Source organism: Anarhichas minor, unplaced genomic scaffold (genome assembly GCF_050575085.1).
Source record: "Anarhichas minor isolate MPS153535 unplaced genomic scaffold, ASM5057508v1 ptg000033l, whole genome shotgun sequence".
NCBI classification, from domain to species: Eukaryota; Metazoa; Chordata; class Actinopteri; order Perciformes; family Anarhichadidae; genus Anarhichas; species Anarhichas minor.
The window spans coordinates 6,539,392-6,559,470 of record NW_027466479.1 but is presented as its reverse complement, the minus strand read 5'-3'; the positions used below and the strand labels follow the sequence as shown (position 1 = coordinate 6,559,470).

Below are 20,079 nucleotides of genomic sequence, written 5' to 3'. Positions count from 1 at the left end.
CACACACACACACACACACACACACAGCAATAAAAGATGACAACAACACAGTTAATGTTGGGAACTTCGGACGCAAGTCAACGATCCTCCTGATATTTATTGGATCGCATTAAAGCCACCTGAACTCTATAAATACTGAGTGACAAGCTCAGTCAGTATCACAGTTGTCACAGATCTGGATCACTGAGGTAAGTCTCACAGCTTTTCTTAAACAGATGGTTGGTCTTGTAGTTTTTACTAAATGTGTAAAGAGTTTGATTAAAAGAAAAAGTCATGATGATTCATTGCATCTGTTGTTGTTTTTAAGTCTTGAAATGAATGTTCAATGGGTGAAAATTGGAGCTTTCTGTAAGAAAACTACTGAATTTCCCGAAAACCTGAGTTTCATTTTAACCTTTTTATTATATGATATTCCAGTTATCATCATGAGGGTCTTTGCAGTAATCTTTGTGCTGGCTGTCCTCTCCGGTGAGTCCAAAATGTCTTCTTAGTGACACTTTTTATTTTGAAAGCACAGTCGACAGGCTTCATTTAGTGTGAGAGTTTGAAAGATCTCAGACTCTTTGTACTACTACCAGTACTACTGCTACTACTACTACTACTACTACTACTACTACTACTACTACCACTACTTCTGCTACTACTACTAATAATAATACAAAGTATATAATAATATTACAAAGGAAGCAAAAGGAGCTATTACAGTGAATGACAGTCTGAACATGTGAGCAGTGGGCCATATGCAGGTCATCCAGTCTAAATATCTCAAATCTGTCTTTGGACTCCTCAGTGTCCATGTAGTCCAAATATGGGTCCCAGATTTGATCAAGTGGTTTGTCCTTCAGAGGTGAAGAGAAATCCTTAAATGAAATGACACTTATTTATATTTATTCAAAGAAAGTGTTTCATCCGTAGGGTCTGCCGTCTTGTTTTGTTTTCCCACTTCAAAGATTTGTCTGAAGCGAATATCTGAGTTTGTTCATCTCCGTCCAAAACGTACAGGCTGCCATGCCAGAAGCGTGCCTCAGGATGACTGGAAGAAACCCTGGGAGGAAGCGGTCGAAAAGATCAACAATTACTTTGCGGACCTTAACTCCAAGGCCGACGGAGTGGTGAAGGACATCAAGAGCTCGGAGATCAGCCGAGAACTGGAGTGAGTTCATTTCACAGCGACGGAAAGCTATCAGAGTGATGAATCGGTTTATTTGCACCTTTGACCTTTGTGTGAATATTTTATCCTGTGTGCGATAAATACCCATACCTGCTCTGACGGACTGCTGCAGGTCTTATTTGTCATGTTATTAGTGTTTTAATCTGCACCACTTTCTCAAGGAAACATTTCAAATCTATTCCAGGATAGTAAATATATCACACTCCACAACTAGATGTAAACGAGGACTTTTTCTCTTGATGGAGTATTTTTCAGATCGTGGTATTTCTATCTAAAATACCTCTAAACACTGTGACGAGGACCAACCATTATTTATCTGACTTTTTGCCTCCTTTGTCTGACCCGTTGGAGTGAGTTGGAAAACATCAGCTCAATGTTGTTTTCAGACCTCTGCTTGGTTACACAACACACATTGTGTCCCGAGTGCGAGGAGGTTTATAATCAGCTCGTGTCAGTGTGGTGACACATTTATGGTGCACCCTGGTCTCAAGTCCACGTCTCTGACTTCTCATGTGCACTTTTATTGGTTTAGTCCCAGCCACTATTGAATCTTCTCTCAACTCTTCAGTTAAAATCCTGAGAGTTTTGCATTGATTTATTGGAAATGAGTTGGCTCAGTACAAACAGAGCTCCTATCTTACCTCTAATAAAGGCCTTTGCTTGCTCTTGACCCCCTTTGGTTCTAAAATATTTCACAAACACCACCAACAAATAATTCTGAACCTCATCCATCTCGCCCCCTGCTAACAGCACCCTGATCCAGGACAGCATGTCAGAGCTGGCCATGTACAGGGAGGACCTGCAGACCAAGCTGGCGCCCTTCACCCAGGACGCTGCAGAGAACCTGGGCAGAGACCTGCAGAGGCTGACCAACAAACTGGGCGATCACATGAGCGAGGGCCGGGAGCAGATGGAGAAGTATGGCCAGGAGCTGCAGACCATAATGGAGCAGAACGCCGACGACGTCAGGGTCAGGGTCTCGGCCTACACCCGCAAACTGAAGAAGCGCCTCAACAAGGACACGGAGGACATCAAGAGGTGAGCGAGACCCACTGGAGCAGGGAGGCGTTCGCTGGAGGTCGATGGGGAACTCTGTCCAGATAGTTTCTCTAACCTTGACCAGCCAAACTTTAAATATTTTCATTTCGTAGATGCTTCCCCAAATACTTTGTCCTAATCTATGTTTTGATACTAAATCACGTCTTCTGTGATAAATCTTACAGTGCGTTTGAATCTTTTTCTTCACTCTTCGTCCCAGACGTGTTGCTGACTTATTTGACGAGCTCCAATCCAGCACCTCGAACAACATGGAGCACGTGAGTGCGCGTTTGGACCCTTACTTTGCTCAGGTGCGTGACAACGCCCAGGCCAAGATCTCCACCCTGAACAATCTGCTGGAGTCGCAGGCGGATAACATGAAGGTCAAGATTCAGACCGCGGTCGAGGACATCAAGGAGCGCTTCGAGAAGACCGCCGAAGACCTGCAATCCACCCTGGACGACAAGATGGGGGAGCTGAAGAGCTGGTTTCAGCCTTTAGTCTCCATGTTCAGCAATAACATGTGAAACCTGTAATCAGTGTGTTTATCCGTCACTTTCTGCATTAAAACCACCTCCAGAAACTGTTTCATGATTAAAGATCTCTTTGTTTTATCACAAATGTCCAACACAGTCTGTATGTCTCAGTGTCACTGAAGGCCCTTAAATCAAAAATGTGTGCAGAAAATCCGTTGTCATCAATAACGACACCAGATACACACGTGCCTCCATTGTTTACACATATTATATCATTACAAAACAATATGTGGAGAATATGAAATGGTGTGACTTTTGGGGTAAATATGCTGAAATCAACTCAGACTGCACTGCGTTTGTTTAATTTTCCTGCAAATAAAAAATGTATGCCATTACAATAATTTCAAAGATGCTAAAATAATTATAATGATAACAAAATATTTTATTAATAGGGCACTGTCACTTGAGACAAAAAAACAACTTGTTCACGTGCTCACACAGTGCACATTTAAACCCTGTTTGAAGGTAAACTTGTTTTAATATAGGCTACTCCATTTATGTGCATAATTCCAGATGGGGAAAAATTGCGTCTCCACGACTCTGAACATGGTGACGAGAAGGCTCTTAGCTATTGGTGCTAACAGCGCTAACAGTAAAAACTACGGCAAACGTGCTGACAGAGCTAACAGTGTTTACCCTTAGGGGAAGCCAGTGGATGGGTGCCAGGCTTGAGCAATGAGGCTGTCGGTCGGGACGGCGTTACCAGCTGTAACCGCTGTATGAGAGCAGAGCTGTGGCCACAAGCTAGCCAGATGGTGCACGCTCATGTGCACGCTCATGTGCACTAAAAGCATAGACCACTGGCCCAGCAATGTAAGAAAGAGCGGCAAAGCTCGGAGAACAACACACACACACAGAGAGAGAGAGAGAAGGCCTTCATTCTCCGCTCAGGTAGACATTACTCCATTACATCTTTACACAAACAATAGCTGTTAGCTGCTATATTAAAGCGCTGAATGTCGTTTATTAGTCCATTAATTAAGCCACTATGTGTAGCTTTTGAAGATTTCTTTTTGACTTTGGGGTAAATGTTACAGAGAACATTAATTGTGTGTGATTGTCTGCTCTGCCCTGATTGTTTTCACCTGTCCCTCGTTACCGTCACCTGTCCCTCGTTCCGTCACCTGTCCCTCGTTACCGTCACCTGTCCCTCATTACCGTCACCTGTCCCTCGCTACTGTCACCTGTCCCTCGCTACCGTCACCTGTCCTTCGTTACCGTCACCTGTCCTTCGTTACCGTCACCTGTCCCTCGCTACCGTCACCTACCTGTCCCTCGCTACCGTCACCTGTCCTTTGTTACTGTCACCTGTCCCTCGCTACCGTCACCTACCTGTCCCTCGCTACCGTCACCTGTCCTTCGTTACCGTCACCTGTCCCTCGCTACCGTCACCTACCTGTCCCTCGTTACCGTCACCTGTCCCTCATTACCGTCACCTGTCCCTCGTTACTGTCACCTGCCCCTCGTTACTGTCACCTGCCCCTCGTTACTGTCACCTGCCCCTCGTTACTGTCACCTGTCCCTCGTTACTGTCACATGTCCCTCGTTATCACCCTCCTTTCCTCATATGTTTAGTCTCTGTGCTCCCTTCTCTTTGAGCTATTTCATCATTGTTCTTGGTACCTTGTGATTAGAGTTCCAGCCTGTTTTTCTGGTTTACCTGCCCACCTTTGGACTTTCAAGTTGTAAGCCTTTTTTTTCCTCTTCTAAATCTTCCCTGCTGCCTCCTCATCAAACCACAAAGTATTTTACTGTCACTGTTAAATCATGATCTGCAAACAGTCAGAGAAGTCATGAACTGGTTAGTAAAGCCGTTTGGTCCTCATATGATTTCCTCATCAGTGAGCGGCCACAGTGGAGCGGATATAGTCAGTAAACTGGCAGACATGTTGAGAATAAAATTAATAGAACTTTAAAAACAAACATCAGGCTTGAGTTAAACATTGCTTTTCTTAACTCTGTAAAACAAAATGTGACAAATAAATACATAGATATAAAGAGACTGAATTATTTATTATAAAATAATAAAACGTACACCAGCAACTTGGAAAATATTCTTCAAAATGAAAATGAATTACAAGTCTAAACCTTTTTAAATGCAGCAAACAAATTGGCCACAATGAGGAATTCAAATTTCAGTATATCATATATGTATAGTATATAAACATAGAATTGAATAGATCAGCCCCATTGTCACCAATACCGGATCCAACTATTTGAGTCAGTATCGGCCTGATATCATTATCCGTATCTACGCTAATATTTGGAATCTAAAATACCTTCAGGTATGACTGATTACAACACAACAGAGGGCATGTTATTATTCACAACAGCTCTTACTGCAGTAGAGGAGCTTTAAGCTCAACTTTAATTTAAAGAAATGGCAGGTGACCATCTCAACAGCAATCTCCAAAACAAGAAAGTTGAAAATTTCTAACACGACACATAATCCTCCTGAGATCAAATAATGTAGGTAAATAATGCCAACTTCTGAAGTGCTTTTTCAAGTCCCTAATTTTTGACAAATTGCTACCGACTGTGCCGACTACAGTGTTGACATATTACTCTATAAACTCGTATTAAGCATCACAGAACAGAAGTCTGTTGAGTGGACCCACCTTGGCGTAAACCCCACGATCCTCCTCAGCACAGCCCCGTCCCCAGGACACCACACCCTGCAGCTCCCCGTTACACACCAAGGGACCACCAGAATCTCCCTGATGGGGAAGACGGGGACAACAACACTGTCGTAAACAATCACAAAATGATAAGAAAAATGCTCACAGAGGGACAGGTGTTGGAAATTAGCTTTAGCTACATTGGACACTGCTTCTGCAACTCTCTGTCTGTACTCGTTTCTTACAAATAAGTGAATAAAATAAACATAATTATAATGAAAGAGTAAGTAACAAGAAGACACAAAATCTAAAGGAATTTGATAAAAAAGGCAGGATGGGCAGATCCAGGCATTTAGTACAACCAACTGGGACACACGCACGAAGAAGTGCTCTTTGACCTGTGACACTGGTGAAACGTTTTTTCCTTGAACACAATGTCCCCCCCCCAGACTTATAGGGTCTCTGGGTGGCTCCCCATCCAGAGACCAGACACCGGGTGCCCGCAGCTGGCGGGCAGGGCGACGGGGTGGACGTACTTGTCGATCTTTGCCAGCATGATGTCGTGGTTGATGGTGTAACGGACGTAGTTCGGGTGGCGGACGATGACAGCGATGAACTGCTCCTTGTAGCCGATGTGGTGCTCACCCAGACGCAGCTCGATGTCCTCGCCCCTGAGAGGCCACAGTGGGACGAAATGGGCAGGATGAGCTCATGCAGATGGTTAGAAAGGTCACCTGTTGGTGTCGTAGGTCTCCATCCGTCCCTTACTTACTGTGTAGGATGGGAAATGTCAAGCTGTCTATGGGGTCAAGTGTTAGAATGTTTGGGTTAAGGGTATGACGTCTGCAACAACAAGCTTGTGTACAGTAACAATAGCAATCGTATACCAGCTCTTTGGAGAAATGTTTCCACATACTACATGCTACAATTTACGAATTGGCTGAGTTAACAACATTTCCGGTTTACATGTTATACTGTACATAATCTGCTGCTGCTGCTGCACAGAACAGGTTGTGCTCACAGAGGAGGTAACGCTCACATTCTGCTGCTGAAAAAATGTCCACGCTCCTTGAAAGAAACACCAGCAGTCCTTGGAAGTTTCAATTTTAATTCAGACTTTAAATATAAACAACAAAGTGTTAAATATTCAACATATGTTCAGAATTCATTTACAGTACAGCAAGTAACTTCCATAACCCACGTCCACATACCGCTGGTAAACAAAACAAAATAATAAGAGTGTGTCTGAAATGTGTTTTTCTGTGCAAGTAAACCTTGTCAGTTTGTGCAGTAATGTAGGCAAAGCTTCTCCTCACACACTTTAGCAGCACTTTAAATTCAAGGCACAGCAGCTCTCATTCCTGACGTACAGTACATCAGATAAGAAACGACTACACGGGCTGGTTACGGGGAACTTCATGACAGCCTGTAAAAGTCTCAATGTGCGTTTGGATCTTGAACATGTGGGACAGACAAGATCATCATTGCCTCTCTTTGTTATCATTTCAGATCACACCAGAGCTGGTAAAGAAAGTTTTAAGCGTCTCTCTCGATTATAGCTGGTGACAGAAAAAATGTTGCGGAGTGGAGGTTTAAAGCTCAGTGTCCCTAAGCTTCCTCTATTCTTAAAGGTTTTGTTGCAGCCCTCATAATTCTCCCTGACTTGTTTCTTTTTTCTCCAATCGATCCCTCCCTCATTACGTCAGTTGTCTTTTTTTCGCCTCAGCAACAACAAAGTCCCGACGGGTAAAATCAGCCCGACTGACTGCCGCTAGGAGACGTCTCTCCCAGCTTTGGTCGCTTGCGAAGGTTTCCTTGCTGAAAAATGATCCTCATTTGCTCCATGCAGATATCCGCGGCGACCTCCGTCTCCTTGACGAGCTGGTACAGGCTGAGGAAGCCGTGCGGCAGGTCCTCCACCACCGTCAGGCTCACGGGCTGGCCCATGTCGCGCAGCTTCTTGGCAAACATCACCGAGTCGTCCAGCAGGGCGTCCAGAGCGGAGGCCTGAGGAGGGGGACACAGGGAGGAATCAGGAAACAAGGTTTAGGGGGGGAAAAACTCACAAACGTAGTTCTGTATTGCAATTTCTACTGAAATATCTGGAATATCGGCCGGGCAGATTTATCTGTCTAGCTTCATCATACATCCAACACACATGAAAATGAAGCTGTGTGTGTGTGTGTGCATGAAACTGGACCACACCGAGCTCCTTCACGGTTTCTCTTGCATGCTTTTAGCCCCCAATTAATACAAGTGTGAAAATCAACTTGAAAACCCATTCCACACAATTCAATGACGTTAACATTCAGCTGTCTGTGTCTTCAGACAAAAATGCAACAAGAGAAATCTTTGCCGTTTTGAAATAGCTGGAGAAAATCTGTGCCAAACCAGCATGCAGTCCAGAAAGGAAAGTTAAAGTGGAAGAATACCAGCAGCCAACAGAAATCATGTCATCATTACTGATTATGTCGATGAGTCCGTGAGCCCAACACACAGACGTTGTGTCATTTCGTAGGAATCTTAAAGCCTGGTTCCAGATCTTAGTATTGACGCCCACGTCTCAAGCTTTCTTCAGCCAATCAAAATGAATGAATTAAGTAACAGGAAATGGCATCCGAGTCTGATTAACCAGGCTAAAAAATGTGCCTTTGCTGAAGTTAGTTTAAGAGTTAAAATTGTCCTCGGGGTGAACATGAGGTTCCTCTTGGAGATATAAACTCTTACCACTATGTGTACAGGCGGCAGGCCTCTCAGCAGGCTGGCAGGAGCCAGCAGGGGCGACACAAACGGGTTCCTGATGACGGGGCAGGACGTCAGGCGAACGAAGGCCAGGCACTCTGAGCGCAGGGGCTCAAAGCCCTCTGGGTAATCCACCCGACCTCCGCAGTGTGCCGCGGAGGCAGAAGCGGGCGTCCCGCGAGTCGCGCCGCCTGCGGACCCCGTCTGCGCTAACGACAGCGAGCGCACTCCCCCCGTAGTCCGCATGGGGTCCAGATAGGACTGGATCCAGTTGGAGGCTCCCTGGGTGAGATCGCTGAGCAGTGCGGCGGTGTCTCTGCCCAGAGCTCTCAGGCTGCCGCTGCCTGCCGCAGTCTGCACCGTCTGGGAGTCTGCACCTGGGAGGGAGATTATGTGACGTAAGCAAATGTGTCGGACAGACTGACAAAAAAACATGTTTTCTTACTGTAGAAACACAGATAGTTTCAGATGTTCTGTAACAGTTTGCCGTTCCTTCTTTAAAGGGTGGAGAGTAATCAAACGAAAGAGCAAAACTGAAAAGCACGAGAAGCTGAAAACAGAGTCCTTGCAGGGAGCTAGGCAACACATCCTGATTCTTACTCTCTCCTCCGACACAGTATATACACCGTTCACATGGCAACAAGATGTGTTCTTTCACCCTGAGGATCTTCTGTTTTCACCTCACATATAGAACTTCCAGTGACATTTTTAAACCAAATACAGGAATCAGTCCGTCCAGATAGTTTTTTTCTGCAAATGTAAAATCATAATTCTGTTCATCTGCAATGGGGAACAAAGCATTCTCTCAATGATACTCAGGGACAATAAGCACACAGAGAGAAGCTCTGCAACACCTGAGATACGAGTGTAGAAAAGCAAAAGTTTTGAAAGATATCGAGGAGATATGATAAAATCTGCTACAATGTTACGCTACTAGGAGCTCACTAGAGTCTCTCTGTTCCAGAAAGATGAACCGTTTATGGATTCAGTGTGACATGAATATTGTTGGAGGATTCAGAGAGCTCAGTGGTAAATCAGATAAAAAATATCCAACTAGGTGGAGCCACACACTTTGTATTTAGTGCAGAACAGTGCACATAACAGCAGGTTAATTATTCTCATCTTTCCTTTTCCTCTCACGTTATCCGGTTTCTACATTAATCCCTCACAGATTCTGTTTTCTGTTCCGGTAGCGCCGGAAAGTTCTCTTGTGTTAAATGAGGCGGCAAACGATGCTGCACACACACACACACACACACACACACACACACACACACACACACACACACACACACACACACACACACACACACACACACACACACACACACACACACACACACACACACACACACACACACACACACACACACACACACACACACACACACACACACACACACACACACACACACACACACACACACACACCTGCATAGGCATTGATGCACTTCGTGAGGACACCTAGAGGAAGCAGCGGGTCGATGAGCGTGAGCAGGCGGGACGGCGAGGCGTCAATGGTGAGCAAGATGGCGGGGTAGGCGGCCATGATGCCGTCGGGGACCCGGATGCCGCTGCTTATGGCCTTCATGGACACGGTGATGCAGAGGTTTCCTCCGGCGCTGTCGCCCGCCAGGCAAACACGCTCCGCCGTGGAGCCTGGGACACACGGACGGAGCCGTTGAAATAACATTTATTTTTACAATCAACACTTGAAATGGTGAAGGCAGTACATGGTAATATTAATATATATATATATATATATATATATATATATTATCCACGATTTCCGCACGCGGGTGGTCACATATGACACTTTTCACGTTCTGATAATGTACAAACATCAAATCACATGCCACATTGAGGACATAAGGTGTCCCTCCTACTGGGGGACAAACGGTAACACCACATGTGAAATAGGTACACTGTGTAATAGTGTTGTGTAAATCTGTGAAGGTGCACAGACTCTCTATGGCTTTGTGTAGAAATGCAGCCATCCGCAGAGCTGCAGGTGTGGATGCATTGGCCCACACAGTTGCATTTTGAATCCACACATTCTGTTAAATCAATAAATACTCATTTGCATATATTTTTAAGTAATATTTTTCTCATATCGGGGCAGTTGTATACGTATATATAAGTGTAAGTAACTGTTCATACTTACAAGTGATTTTAACAATAAATACTGTGTGTTCTTGCAACAAATCCTAATTCCCACATAAATAAATATGCAGTCAATCCCCAAATATGATCAGACGGACATAATAATCAGTTAAAATGAAAGACATGAATTCTCCCTGTTGGTTCACTACGGCCCTGTGTTGTCTGCAGCGTGACGCCGTGCACACGCACACACACACACACACACACACACACACACACCCAGCAGATGACAGTTCTTCAGAGCCCAGCAGTAGGCGTAGAAGCATTCCTCCAGAGCTCTGGGAAACGGTGCTTCGGGTGACAGCGAGTAGTCCACGGAGAGGATGGGCACGCTCAGCTGCTTAGACCAAGTCCGCAGGTAATTCTGATTTGTGAGGGGGGGGGATAGAGAGCAGAACAAATGTGTGTGATGAATGGAAAACCTGCTTACTTTCATTGTAAACTTGTGAAACACTAAGTCGGATTGAAAGGTCTGGTGCTAAATATAACCGTTATTATAAGAGGATTAAGAGTACGGTAGTAGTAGTATTAACCCTGTGATACAGTTAACGCCAGCGTCGTGTGCCGTACCTCGTGGGATCTGGAGGTCTGGGCCACGAAGCCGCCTCCGTGGAAGTGGATGAGCAGCCAGGGGGAGCGAGGCTGCGTCTGTACCCAGGGGAGATGGGACGCGGTGATGGGGGGTGGGTCGCTTCGAGAATAAGCGAGTAACTCTTCGCTCGCCTAAAAAGTGAGAGGACAAGTCACAAGGTAATAAATAAATAAAGGACACCAAAACATGCCATTCTCTTCAAGGAGAACGACACAGAAATGACCTTTTCCAAACCTGATTTACACATTTTCTACGTCATAATATACAACCACTTTATATGAAATCCCCCCCCCCAAAATAGCAATAATACAGTTCTTATTGGTAATATATCGATTTGGGTCGGCTTGTACATTCGTTTGTACACTTTTGTGTTATGTCTCTCATGCAGACGATTGATTGGGTCTCTAATCTATCGAGTTCTTCGGCGATGTCCCCCCTCCTAAACTTTCACCTAGACAAGTTACACTGTGTACCTCGGACAAGTCATAACAAGCTTTGTTGATTAACCACAGTCTCCTTCCCCACTCGTCTTCTCCTGACTCCGCCTCTGGCCGCCCATCACAGCGACCGGCTCCCGTTCTTCCCCTGCGTTAGAAATCTTGCCCTACTTGTTTATCTACGTCATCCCCCCTCTATCTTCACCCGGGCTCCAAGGCCACTATCCTAGACTCCCTGTCTCAGTAACGTGATTAACATACGACAATGATTCAGGCCAATATCACAGCGTGAATGTGAATATACATGGATACATTTCAAATTATGGATATGATTGATTTTACACAAATATATACGTCTAAGTAAATCTAAAACTATGTCTGGTCCACATTTGTATTGCTCACCTGTCCTTCTCGCAGCTCATAGGAGATCAGACGCATGAGGACTGGTCCGGGGCCCCAGTGGGCTATCGGAGGCGACACGGTGGCTGTTAGGCTGGGGTCCGAGGCCAGCGGGAGGTGCAGAGTGACAGGGGGCACGGTCAGGGTGAAGTTCACCTGCACTGGGTAAGAGGCTATTCTGCTGAAGCCCTGGAGAGAGACAGACATGCAGCGGATTGAGCGGTTAAAACACTAAAGGGGACTCCAGCTGAGTCGAGAGTCGGTAGAAGGATAATTGACCCTGCCTACTGCTAAAAGGCCGGACTCTGTGAGGTTCCAGAAGGACTTCCAGAACTGCATGTCCAGGTTCTGGGTAATGCGCTCGAACTCGGCACCCCGCAGCTCCGGATCGATGACGTACTTCCCCGATGTGAGGAGGGAAAGGGCCGCCAGACCTGGAAGAGGACGGGATGCTTTTGAGCGGGAAACACTTCAGAAAAAGGTCCATCAATGGCATGACATCATGGACAAAACCAAGACTTACCCAAACCCGACTGCTGTTTACTGTACGTCTCTCCATACGTGACCATGCTTATGACAACGGTCTGGAGGAACGGACGTAGACTTGGCGAGAACTGCGATAAGAAACGATGGACAGATAATAATAAGATTAATAAGAAAATTAAAACAAGATTCACATGCTTTTTCATTCTTAAAAATACTTTACATTATAACATAAACTGGCTATTTGGGATCTGATTTGTTTGGCTACATAACGTGACATGACGAGAGTTGCTCAGTGAGCGCTCAGAGCAATCGACAGGCTCGCATCCAAGTTATTGTGAATAATATTTTGGCGGGAAAACCAACTTTAGCGTGCTAAGAATTGGACAAAACCGGCTGACCTGGAAGCCCAGACAGCGGCCGTAGAAGCAGGCCTTGTGCATGGAGCTGTACTCCCGCACGAACCGGCGGCTCATGTCCCCGTCCTGCATGGAGTACAGCTCGCCGTAGCCGTTGTCCTTGATCAGCTGCTCGGCGAGGTGCAGCAGCGCCCGCAGCTGGCACAGAGCGCTGCAGTACGCCTCCATCTCCGACGCGTTGTGGTCCGCCCTGAAGAAGGCACTGTTGTAATTGGAGGCGATGTAACGCCCCTTGTGGATGATGTGCATAAGGCAAGACAGCAAGACCTGAAGGACAGAGAGAAATGTTTTTTGTATTTTCCATTTTCCAACAAATACCATAAAAAGACCAGAAACATGCGGAGTCAATGCTCTATGTAGCTTTTTTTGTGTCATAGAGCTCCATTGTTGTCCAAAACTGTCCAAAAAAAACAAAGAGCCACAAAAATAGTAAAATTGTAACATACTGTATATTCTTCCTATTTCTTTTACATTTGATCGACCACATAATGAATAGATTAAACAAGAAAACAACCAATGGGGAAAATACTCGTTAGTTGCAGCCCTAATGACGATTCAAACTGTTCCATGTGACACCTTCAAAAACACAGCACTGTTAACAAACCAGCAGTGAGCGGAGCAACGCATCCAGTCATCGGGTTCGGTCGTACCTTGGCCAGTGTGCGGTAGCCGTTCGCGGGAGTTTGTGCATCGAAGTCATAGTGGTGGAAGATGGCGGTGAAGCTGGCGATCACAGGTTTCAGGGATCGGCCGTGCTCCTGGATCTCTCTCATGCACGTGACCAGGCGCCTGGCGACGGCGCCGTACTGCAAGTCGGAGGGCCCGCACAAAATGGAAATGTTGTCCTCACATACTGTCTCCAAGGCTGCGAACACAACCTTGTAATCCATATCTGAGACTAGGGAGGGGGGGGGGGGGAAGAAGAGAGACAAAACAACCCTTATTTAACCTCCTTCATATCAGCGTCTGCAGCTCTCGACTCAGCGGACATGTGATGCATGTCTGGAAGAGAAGGGACCATCACATCAAAGGGTGATCTCAATGACCTCATCTCCTGCAGCAACACTCATTGCTCATCGTGATTATAGTCTCGTTATCTGCTCGGTCGGGGTTGAAGTTCCACTACAGCCTGGGGACGGTTCTTTCAAACGAAGCCAGGACTAGACTAGCTGGTGGTGAAGGCATCAAGCAGTGGAGAGGATTTTAAGCACAACAGAAGCCCAGATGGAGCATCGCCTCTAGCCGTCTTTATCTGAATAACAACACAAAGACACGGACACAAGACACAACGAGCGGATGTCTTATCTCAAACGTGCATATCTGTTGTCAGATAATTGAACACATCATTCGTACTTTTTAGGATTTGCATGCAGTGCACATACCACCATGAAAATCAACACGAGTTCTACCTGATCTACCCGTCACTGCAGGTTGTCTTTTTGTTTTTAAAGCATTGGAGGAGGTATATATTGAATTTGACAGCAGACACCAGAACCTTTGTGCTTCGCAGCTTTAAATACTCTTAAAAGAATGGAAATCTCTTTAGTGTCAACAGCAGCCCCGAGCCAAAAACTGAAATCAGGCCGCTGTTCATGAACACTGTGGGCTTTATCACACTTCTGACACATGTTTGGTCGGGTTTGTGTATTTCTGTCCAGCAGCCAGTGTCTTAATGGGCAGAGGTTTAGTTTATGATGCTGGTCCTATGCCTTTTGAGCAACCTGCATGAGACGTAGGGTACCGAGGCATTTAACGTTCTTTCTCACGTTACATTGAATTGAGAACTGTGTAAGGTAAACGAATGAGATATGAATGTGCATGTCTGATGTTAGACTGACACCTTTCTAGGCCAGAATACTGTTTATTATCTCATACATGAAGGTATTATATATTTTAGTTGGAGTTAGATTATAAGCAAAACCCAATGGTCGAAAGCATGAAATTAAGTCAAAAGTAATTATGCAAAAAAAAAAAAAAGATCAAGGATTTAGAATAGCCTAGTTTCATTTCTACTTATTCAGTTTATGAGTTTTCAGTTTCTGTTCAGCAGAACTCCCCCTGCTGAATCTATCAAATTAAAAGCCCTCCAGTAGTCTCTTCAAACCAAAAACAGCTGATACTGACGTAAACCTGTCAACAAGCTCGCCTCTGTCACCAACATTGATATCACTTTCCAGCAGAGATCAGCTTCCCATAATGTTAAAAACGCATCTTCGTAGGTTTGGTAGGTTTTCAACATGTCTCCATTCCTCCACACAATCGTCACTCACATACTCGTTCTCACTGTTGTGGTTACCGGACGACGTGCGGTGACAACTTTACCCACCGCCCCAAGTTGGAGGACTGCAAACAGTCGATCACCCTGTTGCTTACAGTTTCTTACACGCGTGTAAAAACGTTAAAATACAGCGACATTGTTTCACATTCGTCTCTGACATCCGCCGTCACGACAACACGCTTTAAATGGGCGAAACACGACGGACGTGTAGCTACATATGTGACATGTTTTAGTTAAAAAGACTTCTCTTACCAACCATGGAGTTACTCGACCCGCATCCTCTTCCTTGATGTTTCTGTGAGGGCGCCCGCAGAATGCTCGGAAACGTCATGTGAGCAGCGCGCGAGCCAGCCGCGACGCGCGTGCCCCGGTGATCAGGCTGTTAGCTTAATGAAGGGGTCAACAGGTAAGCTAAGCTAGCACATCAACAAAGTCAGTGGTGGAAACAACTAACCACAAGTACTCAAACACGTTACTGTAACGCTACCTGAGGACAGATGTCAGGTACTTGTACTTTACTTGAGTCGTTTAACTTCATTCTACTTCTAACTTGTCTCCACTAACGTTACAATTCAGAGGGAAATGTTGTACTTTTTACTTCTTTTTTATTTATTCAAGAGCTTCATCGCTCGTTACTTTTTTACAGTCCAAACATATGAAGAGTTTATAAAATATGATGATATTTACTTATCATACTTTAAGTACATTTTACTTGTTTTTACAATGTGGTAATAGTACTTTAACCTCACGTAGTACAGCTGCCCCACTGCAAAGAGTCGTAACTTAGTACATTTACTCAAGTACAAGTATATATTATAGATAAAGATCTCTAAGTGAAATTCACGAGCTATCAGGCAGTAACCTATATATAGTCAAACATAAGCCTCACTTTTACCAGCTTCAACATTGAAATGATGTGCACATTAATGCATTCATAATTATAATTCAGTAATATATATTATAGGCTACATGATTCTGAAATGGGTCATTCTGCTTTTTGTACTTTTGCTTTTTGTACTTACATATATTTTGATGCAAATACCTTTGTACATCACTCGTGTAAAATGTTGCTTATATATATATATATATATATATATATATATATATATATAATATATTTACAATATTATAAAGGCTGTAAATCAAACACATGAAAGCCTAATTCCAAAAATGAAAAATTAGTAACGATAGAAAAAATACTGACGTTATGAGATAGTATGTAATTTTTTTATTTTCTATGTCAAAAGTATGACACCAAGTCAATGTTATGACGTAACTGGTCAAATTTAAACTTGTCAAAATGTTTCACAGTTTGTCATTTTGCTGTCATGTCAAACTATTGGTTTCCTGAGGAGTCCTATAAAATAAAGCCTTCTACAGACAAAGCACTGTGACTCTGATCTATTCAACAGTGTAATAATGGATAACAGCGCGCACAATACCAGGACCCTGAAACTGTAGCAGCTAAATGGAATCCAGCTATCATACATTTTATCATTTACAGCTGTGCTTTTCCTACTGTGACGTCAAATGTAGGTTTTACAAGTAATGCCTTCCGTGGAAAAAGGCCTTCACACTCGTGTCCTATCAATTTACAGACTTCTGTAGGAACTCTGCCATGAGCCGCAGTGTTCTGTGTACTGTTGTGAACACAGAATACAACGAACAGTAATGAGTAGAAGAGATGTTGCGCAAGAACAGTATACTGCAATACGTGATGTGGTTTTGGGAGTCTCTAGTGGCCGTCAGATTATCTGCAACACGCTGGCCATGGGCCAAGTTCTACTCTACAGAGTGCCTGGACTTGGACTTTAAAGGGACAGTTCTCCCCCCCAAAAATTAAATTTTTTGACCTTGTGAGCAGTTTAGGGACTATTTTCTTTCAACTGCTCACAACAAGTTCTGTGGATCATTTTGAGTAACCGAGTCATGAATTATGGATTTTTTTTCGGCGCTTTGAGCACCACAGGCCGAGGGCCACATAGCCCCATTATATTTGAAAGATGGAAGACATCTCTACGGCAATTCACACCAAAACATTCTAGATTAAAAAAAAAGAAGTCCAGATAAGAGGACAAATATGTGTTTTTTTATTTTAGGAAGAACTGTCTCCGTAATGCTCTTAGAACCACAAACACTCGCAAGAATTTGGCAAAAAGCCCTAAAAACATGTAGATATCTTCTTTGAGCTCTGTGGGCTCTGTTGTAATTTTGATTGTGACTTTCTGAAATATATTAAATGTACCATAGAAACATTTTAAGAATCCTACAGCTTATCAAGTCAATCATATTTTTCTGGAGAAAAATAATGAATTGCTGCCCTAGAATTTTGAATTATAATATAATAAGTTGTATGAATTTCCACAATGACCTCTGAACCACATTTTTTAAACGAACAAATACATCTAAGTGAAAAGATGTTGATGATATACGTCTCACCATGTAAAGTCTGTAAAATAAAATTCAAAGTGTGAACTCAGGTGTTTCAATCTGCAGGCTCATGTGAGGGAATTCATTTCTTCTAATCTCCTCTATTTGCTTTCTTATCTCATTGAACAGCATCACGTGTCAGACCGAGGTTTTCCTCAGGACCATCGACCGTGTGAAGATGGCAGACGACGTCACGAATGAACTGACGCTGAGTTGAAATTCCCGAGGTGAGTGAATAATCTTGTGACATTCAAAATGTCTCTCTGAAACACCCAGTTGGAGGTGACTCGTGTTTTCTCCAGAGTCAATCAGTTGAATAATTTATGAGTTGTCTTTATTGTGGTCGTTTTATCGTGTGTGACGCAGCATTCAAGTGTTGATATGACACTGTGTGGAAAGTACACTAGTTTTGTTGACGTTTATATTGTAGAGTATCACCTGTTCTTCAGTTATAATAAACTCACAGTATACAGTATATTCAGTAAAAGTGCACAGATAGAAGGTCACCTCAGTGATCTTCTGTTGGTTCAACATTTCTGTCACTTATACTTGAACCGTAAACTGATTCCACTGATGTCCATGCAGGTTTCACTGCTCCTGTTTAGCATCCTCTCCTCTGCAATTTGACACCATAAACAGACTGGGAGGCAGATGGACATGCAGGGACTTTACTTTAACAGCTACATTCAGTAGTGGGAAAAATACAGTTGTGTTCGTTTAGCCGAGTTTCAGGCAATTGGGTCATCTATGTGGAAACTATGAAGAAATATCGGTCGGATAGAAATAATCCCTGTCGTTGTGATTTGTTGTAGACCCACATTTGTCCTCATCTGGTTTGACTTCGTCAAGACAGAAACTAAAGGGAATGCAAATCTTATGTGGAGTGTTTGTGAGGATGAGTTTGTGTGACAAAATAAATAACTCCCACTGGGCATTCATTGACAGACACAAGCCTGTCTGATCAATCAATGAGGGATTGTCTGGGACAAGAAGTTATCCAAATAATTACACTGAAAACTTGTAAATGTTCACGATCACAAGAGGGAGGATATTTAGTTTTCTTTGTGACGCGCTGATGATTCTTCCTCTCTGTGACTCAGCATTCTCTACTGTAAATTTCCCGTCACTTAAAATGCAAGTCAGTGCTCAAGATGATGAGGGAGTGACATTGTCTATTTTTTTATTTCATTTGATCGTTGACTGTTTCCCGATTGTTTCCCGTTGACAAAGGTCAAGTCACAACCACAGCCACTTCTTTGTTGAGCGCTGCCCCTACAGTGACTCTCTGATTGCCACTGACCTTAGACACAGGTGTCAGATCTCTGCTTAGCCACGGCAGCAATCAATGTAGCCAGTTTACTCATAAACTGTCAACAGAGCTGCTGTGCAAACAGCTCCCCTGAAGTCCATGCTGGTGTTCTCCTCCGGGACACGGAAAGGGAAGGAGCAGCTTTCTTTGAGGTTTGATTCGCTGTGGTTTGATGTGTGAAGAAGAGTTCGGATGTCTCCTTTAACGGCAGCTAATCGTATCGGGGTGGGAGAGAGACTATTAATATTTCTGGCCCTTTTTGAGTGCCTCTTTGTTGTCCTTAGATTTCCTTAAATGTTAGTTCTGCTTTGTGTTTCCTTGTCATTGGAGATGAAGATGTTGGTGCAAATCAATGAAAAGAATACTTCAATCTTTCCTGATTGTTTGCCTCTTATTTTTAAGAATTTCTTATCAATGCAATGCAGTACAACTTTGAGCAGTTTAGCTATTGTCTTGTTATCGACAGCACTCAAGACCCAGATACATAAGTTTGACTTGTCTTATCGATCCAGGAAGTATGTCAAACTGAATACATAAAACGTCTAATTTCCTCATTAAACATCCCTAGCTCTCTTTGCCAATGAGACAAGAAACAGGATTTATTTAAACACTCTTTTTTATCTATATTTGTTTTTTGGGATCTCTGTTAAATACTTGATTTCTGGAAAGGCCCTGATTGAACATTTCCTAATCTACTAATCCCGAATCCCTCCAAGGAGATCAGGAACCGATTGGGCTGTTTAAATTTGAACTAAAGGGATTGTGCCCAGCAGGGAGGAAAACCTTTATTAACAACTCATGAGAAAAGAAACGGCTTGCCCAAACTAAGGTTCATTTACAAGCCTCTGTCACCTAAACACACATGTATAGTGGCGATGAAGGCTCAACACAGTCAGTGTTGTGCAGTGTGGCCAAGAGGAGGGGATGTTTGGGGTGCAGGTGCTCCTTTCCAATAAGGGAGACAAACGAGTCACACTGCCTTCCTGTCCTCATAGCATTTCATTCTTACTGAATACACATTTATGTCAAACTCCGAGGAACACACGCACAGCGATAGTCACACAGGCCAGGATACAGTGAGGGATAGAAAGGTCTGTAGGCGGTGCCAGTTTGTCTTCATTTTTCTATTCTTTATTTAGCCAGCAAGGTGCCAATGAGACACAGTATGATATTTCATATTTCACAAAATCCTGGTTGATGTGAAATATCATACTGTGTCTCAATCATGTCTCAAAAAGAAAAAGGGAAATATTTGGACAAAGCCATTTTCTCATTTTGTTGTCACCAACATTTGATGCCATGGCCCGCTGGTTTAGATAATATGGGTAAACGTGCTTGTGCTGCTGACCCCATTGGACTCCATTACAAAGCAATGTAATGCAATGTGTGAAGCAGTCTGGTCATACACCCACATCTCTCAATGAAAGTTCAAAATCAATACAGCAAAAGGCTGAGATATCCTGA

At 43.8% G+C, this 20,079-nt stretch overlaps 2 protein-coding genes and 1 pseudogene across 3 annotated transcripts; 1 reads left to right on the top strand and 2 right to left on the bottom strand.

The window, feature by feature from the left end:
- Nucleotides 1-416: 416 nt before the first annotated feature.
- On the top strand, nt 417-2,736 carry apoea (apolipoprotein Ea). The gene is made up of 4 exons (XM_076106505.1): nt 417-468; nt 1,003-1,153; nt 1,922-2,209; nt 2,430-2,736. Exons 1-4 carry the CDS (start codon nt 426-428, stop codon nt 2,734-2,736), a joined length of 789 nt encoding a protein of 262 aa, XP_075962620.1. The 5' UTR covers nt 417-425.
- A 2,588-nt stretch (nt 2,737-5,324) lies between these two features.
- Nucleotides 5,325-6,120, bottom strand: LOC142965187 (trypsin-1-like; annotated as a pseudogene).
- Nucleotides 6,121-6,451: 331 nt separating this feature from the next.
- lipea (lipase, hormone-sensitive a) lies at nt 6,452-15,263 on the bottom strand. 2 transcript variants are annotated; one of them, XM_076106502.1, is made up of 11 exons: nt 15,129-15,263; nt 13,249-13,496; nt 12,581-12,865; nt 12,220-12,310; nt 11,985-12,130; nt 11,700-11,885; nt 10,839-10,991; nt 10,488-10,632; nt 9,537-9,764; nt 8,091-8,482; nt 6,452-7,370 (listed from the first exon to the last, which is right to left on the bottom strand). In XM_076106502.1, the coding sequence occupies exons 1-11, from the start codon at nt 15,205-15,207 to the stop codon at nt 7,116-7,118; spliced, it is 2,208 nt and encodes a 735-aa protein (XP_075962617.1). In that variant the 5' UTR covers nt 15,208-15,263; the 3' UTR covers nt 6,452-7,115. The 2 variants fall into 2 exon arrangements, with proteins under 2 accessions (XP_075962617.1, XP_075962618.1); XM_076106503.1 differs by having other exon boundaries at nt 15,133-15,179.
- Between the last annotated feature and the right edge of the window lie 4,816 nt (nt 15,264-20,079).

What these genes read in the sequence shown, in the direction of transcription:
- lipea (XM_076106502.1), bottom strand. Translation starts at nt 15,207, where the DNA reads ATGACGTTTCCGAGCATTCTGCGGGCGCCCTCACAGAAACATCAAGGA. An exon ending in GCTACCGCACACTGGCCAAG is followed by an intron (nt 12,866 to 13,248) that starts GTACGACCGAAC and finishes TCTGTCCTTCAG; the next exon opens with GTCTTGCTGTCTTGCCTTAT. An exon ending in AGACCTCCAGATCCCACGAG is followed by an intron (nt 10,633 to 10,838) that starts GTACGGCACACG and finishes CTCACAAATCAG; the next exon opens with AATTACCTGCGGACTTGGTC.
- apoea (XM_076106505.1), top strand. Translation starts at nt 426, where the DNA reads ATGAGGGTCTTTGCAGTAATCTTTGTGCTGGCTGTCCTCTCCG. An exon ending in GAGATCAGCCGAGAACTGGA is followed by an intron (nt 1,154 to 1,921) that starts GTGAGTTCATTT and finishes CCCTGCTAACAG; the next exon opens with CACCCTGATCCAGGACAGCA. An exon ending in GACACGGAGGACATCAAGAG is followed by an intron (nt 2,210 to 2,429) that starts GTGAGCGAGACC and finishes TCTTCGTCCCAG; the next exon opens with ACGTGTTGCTGACTTATTTG.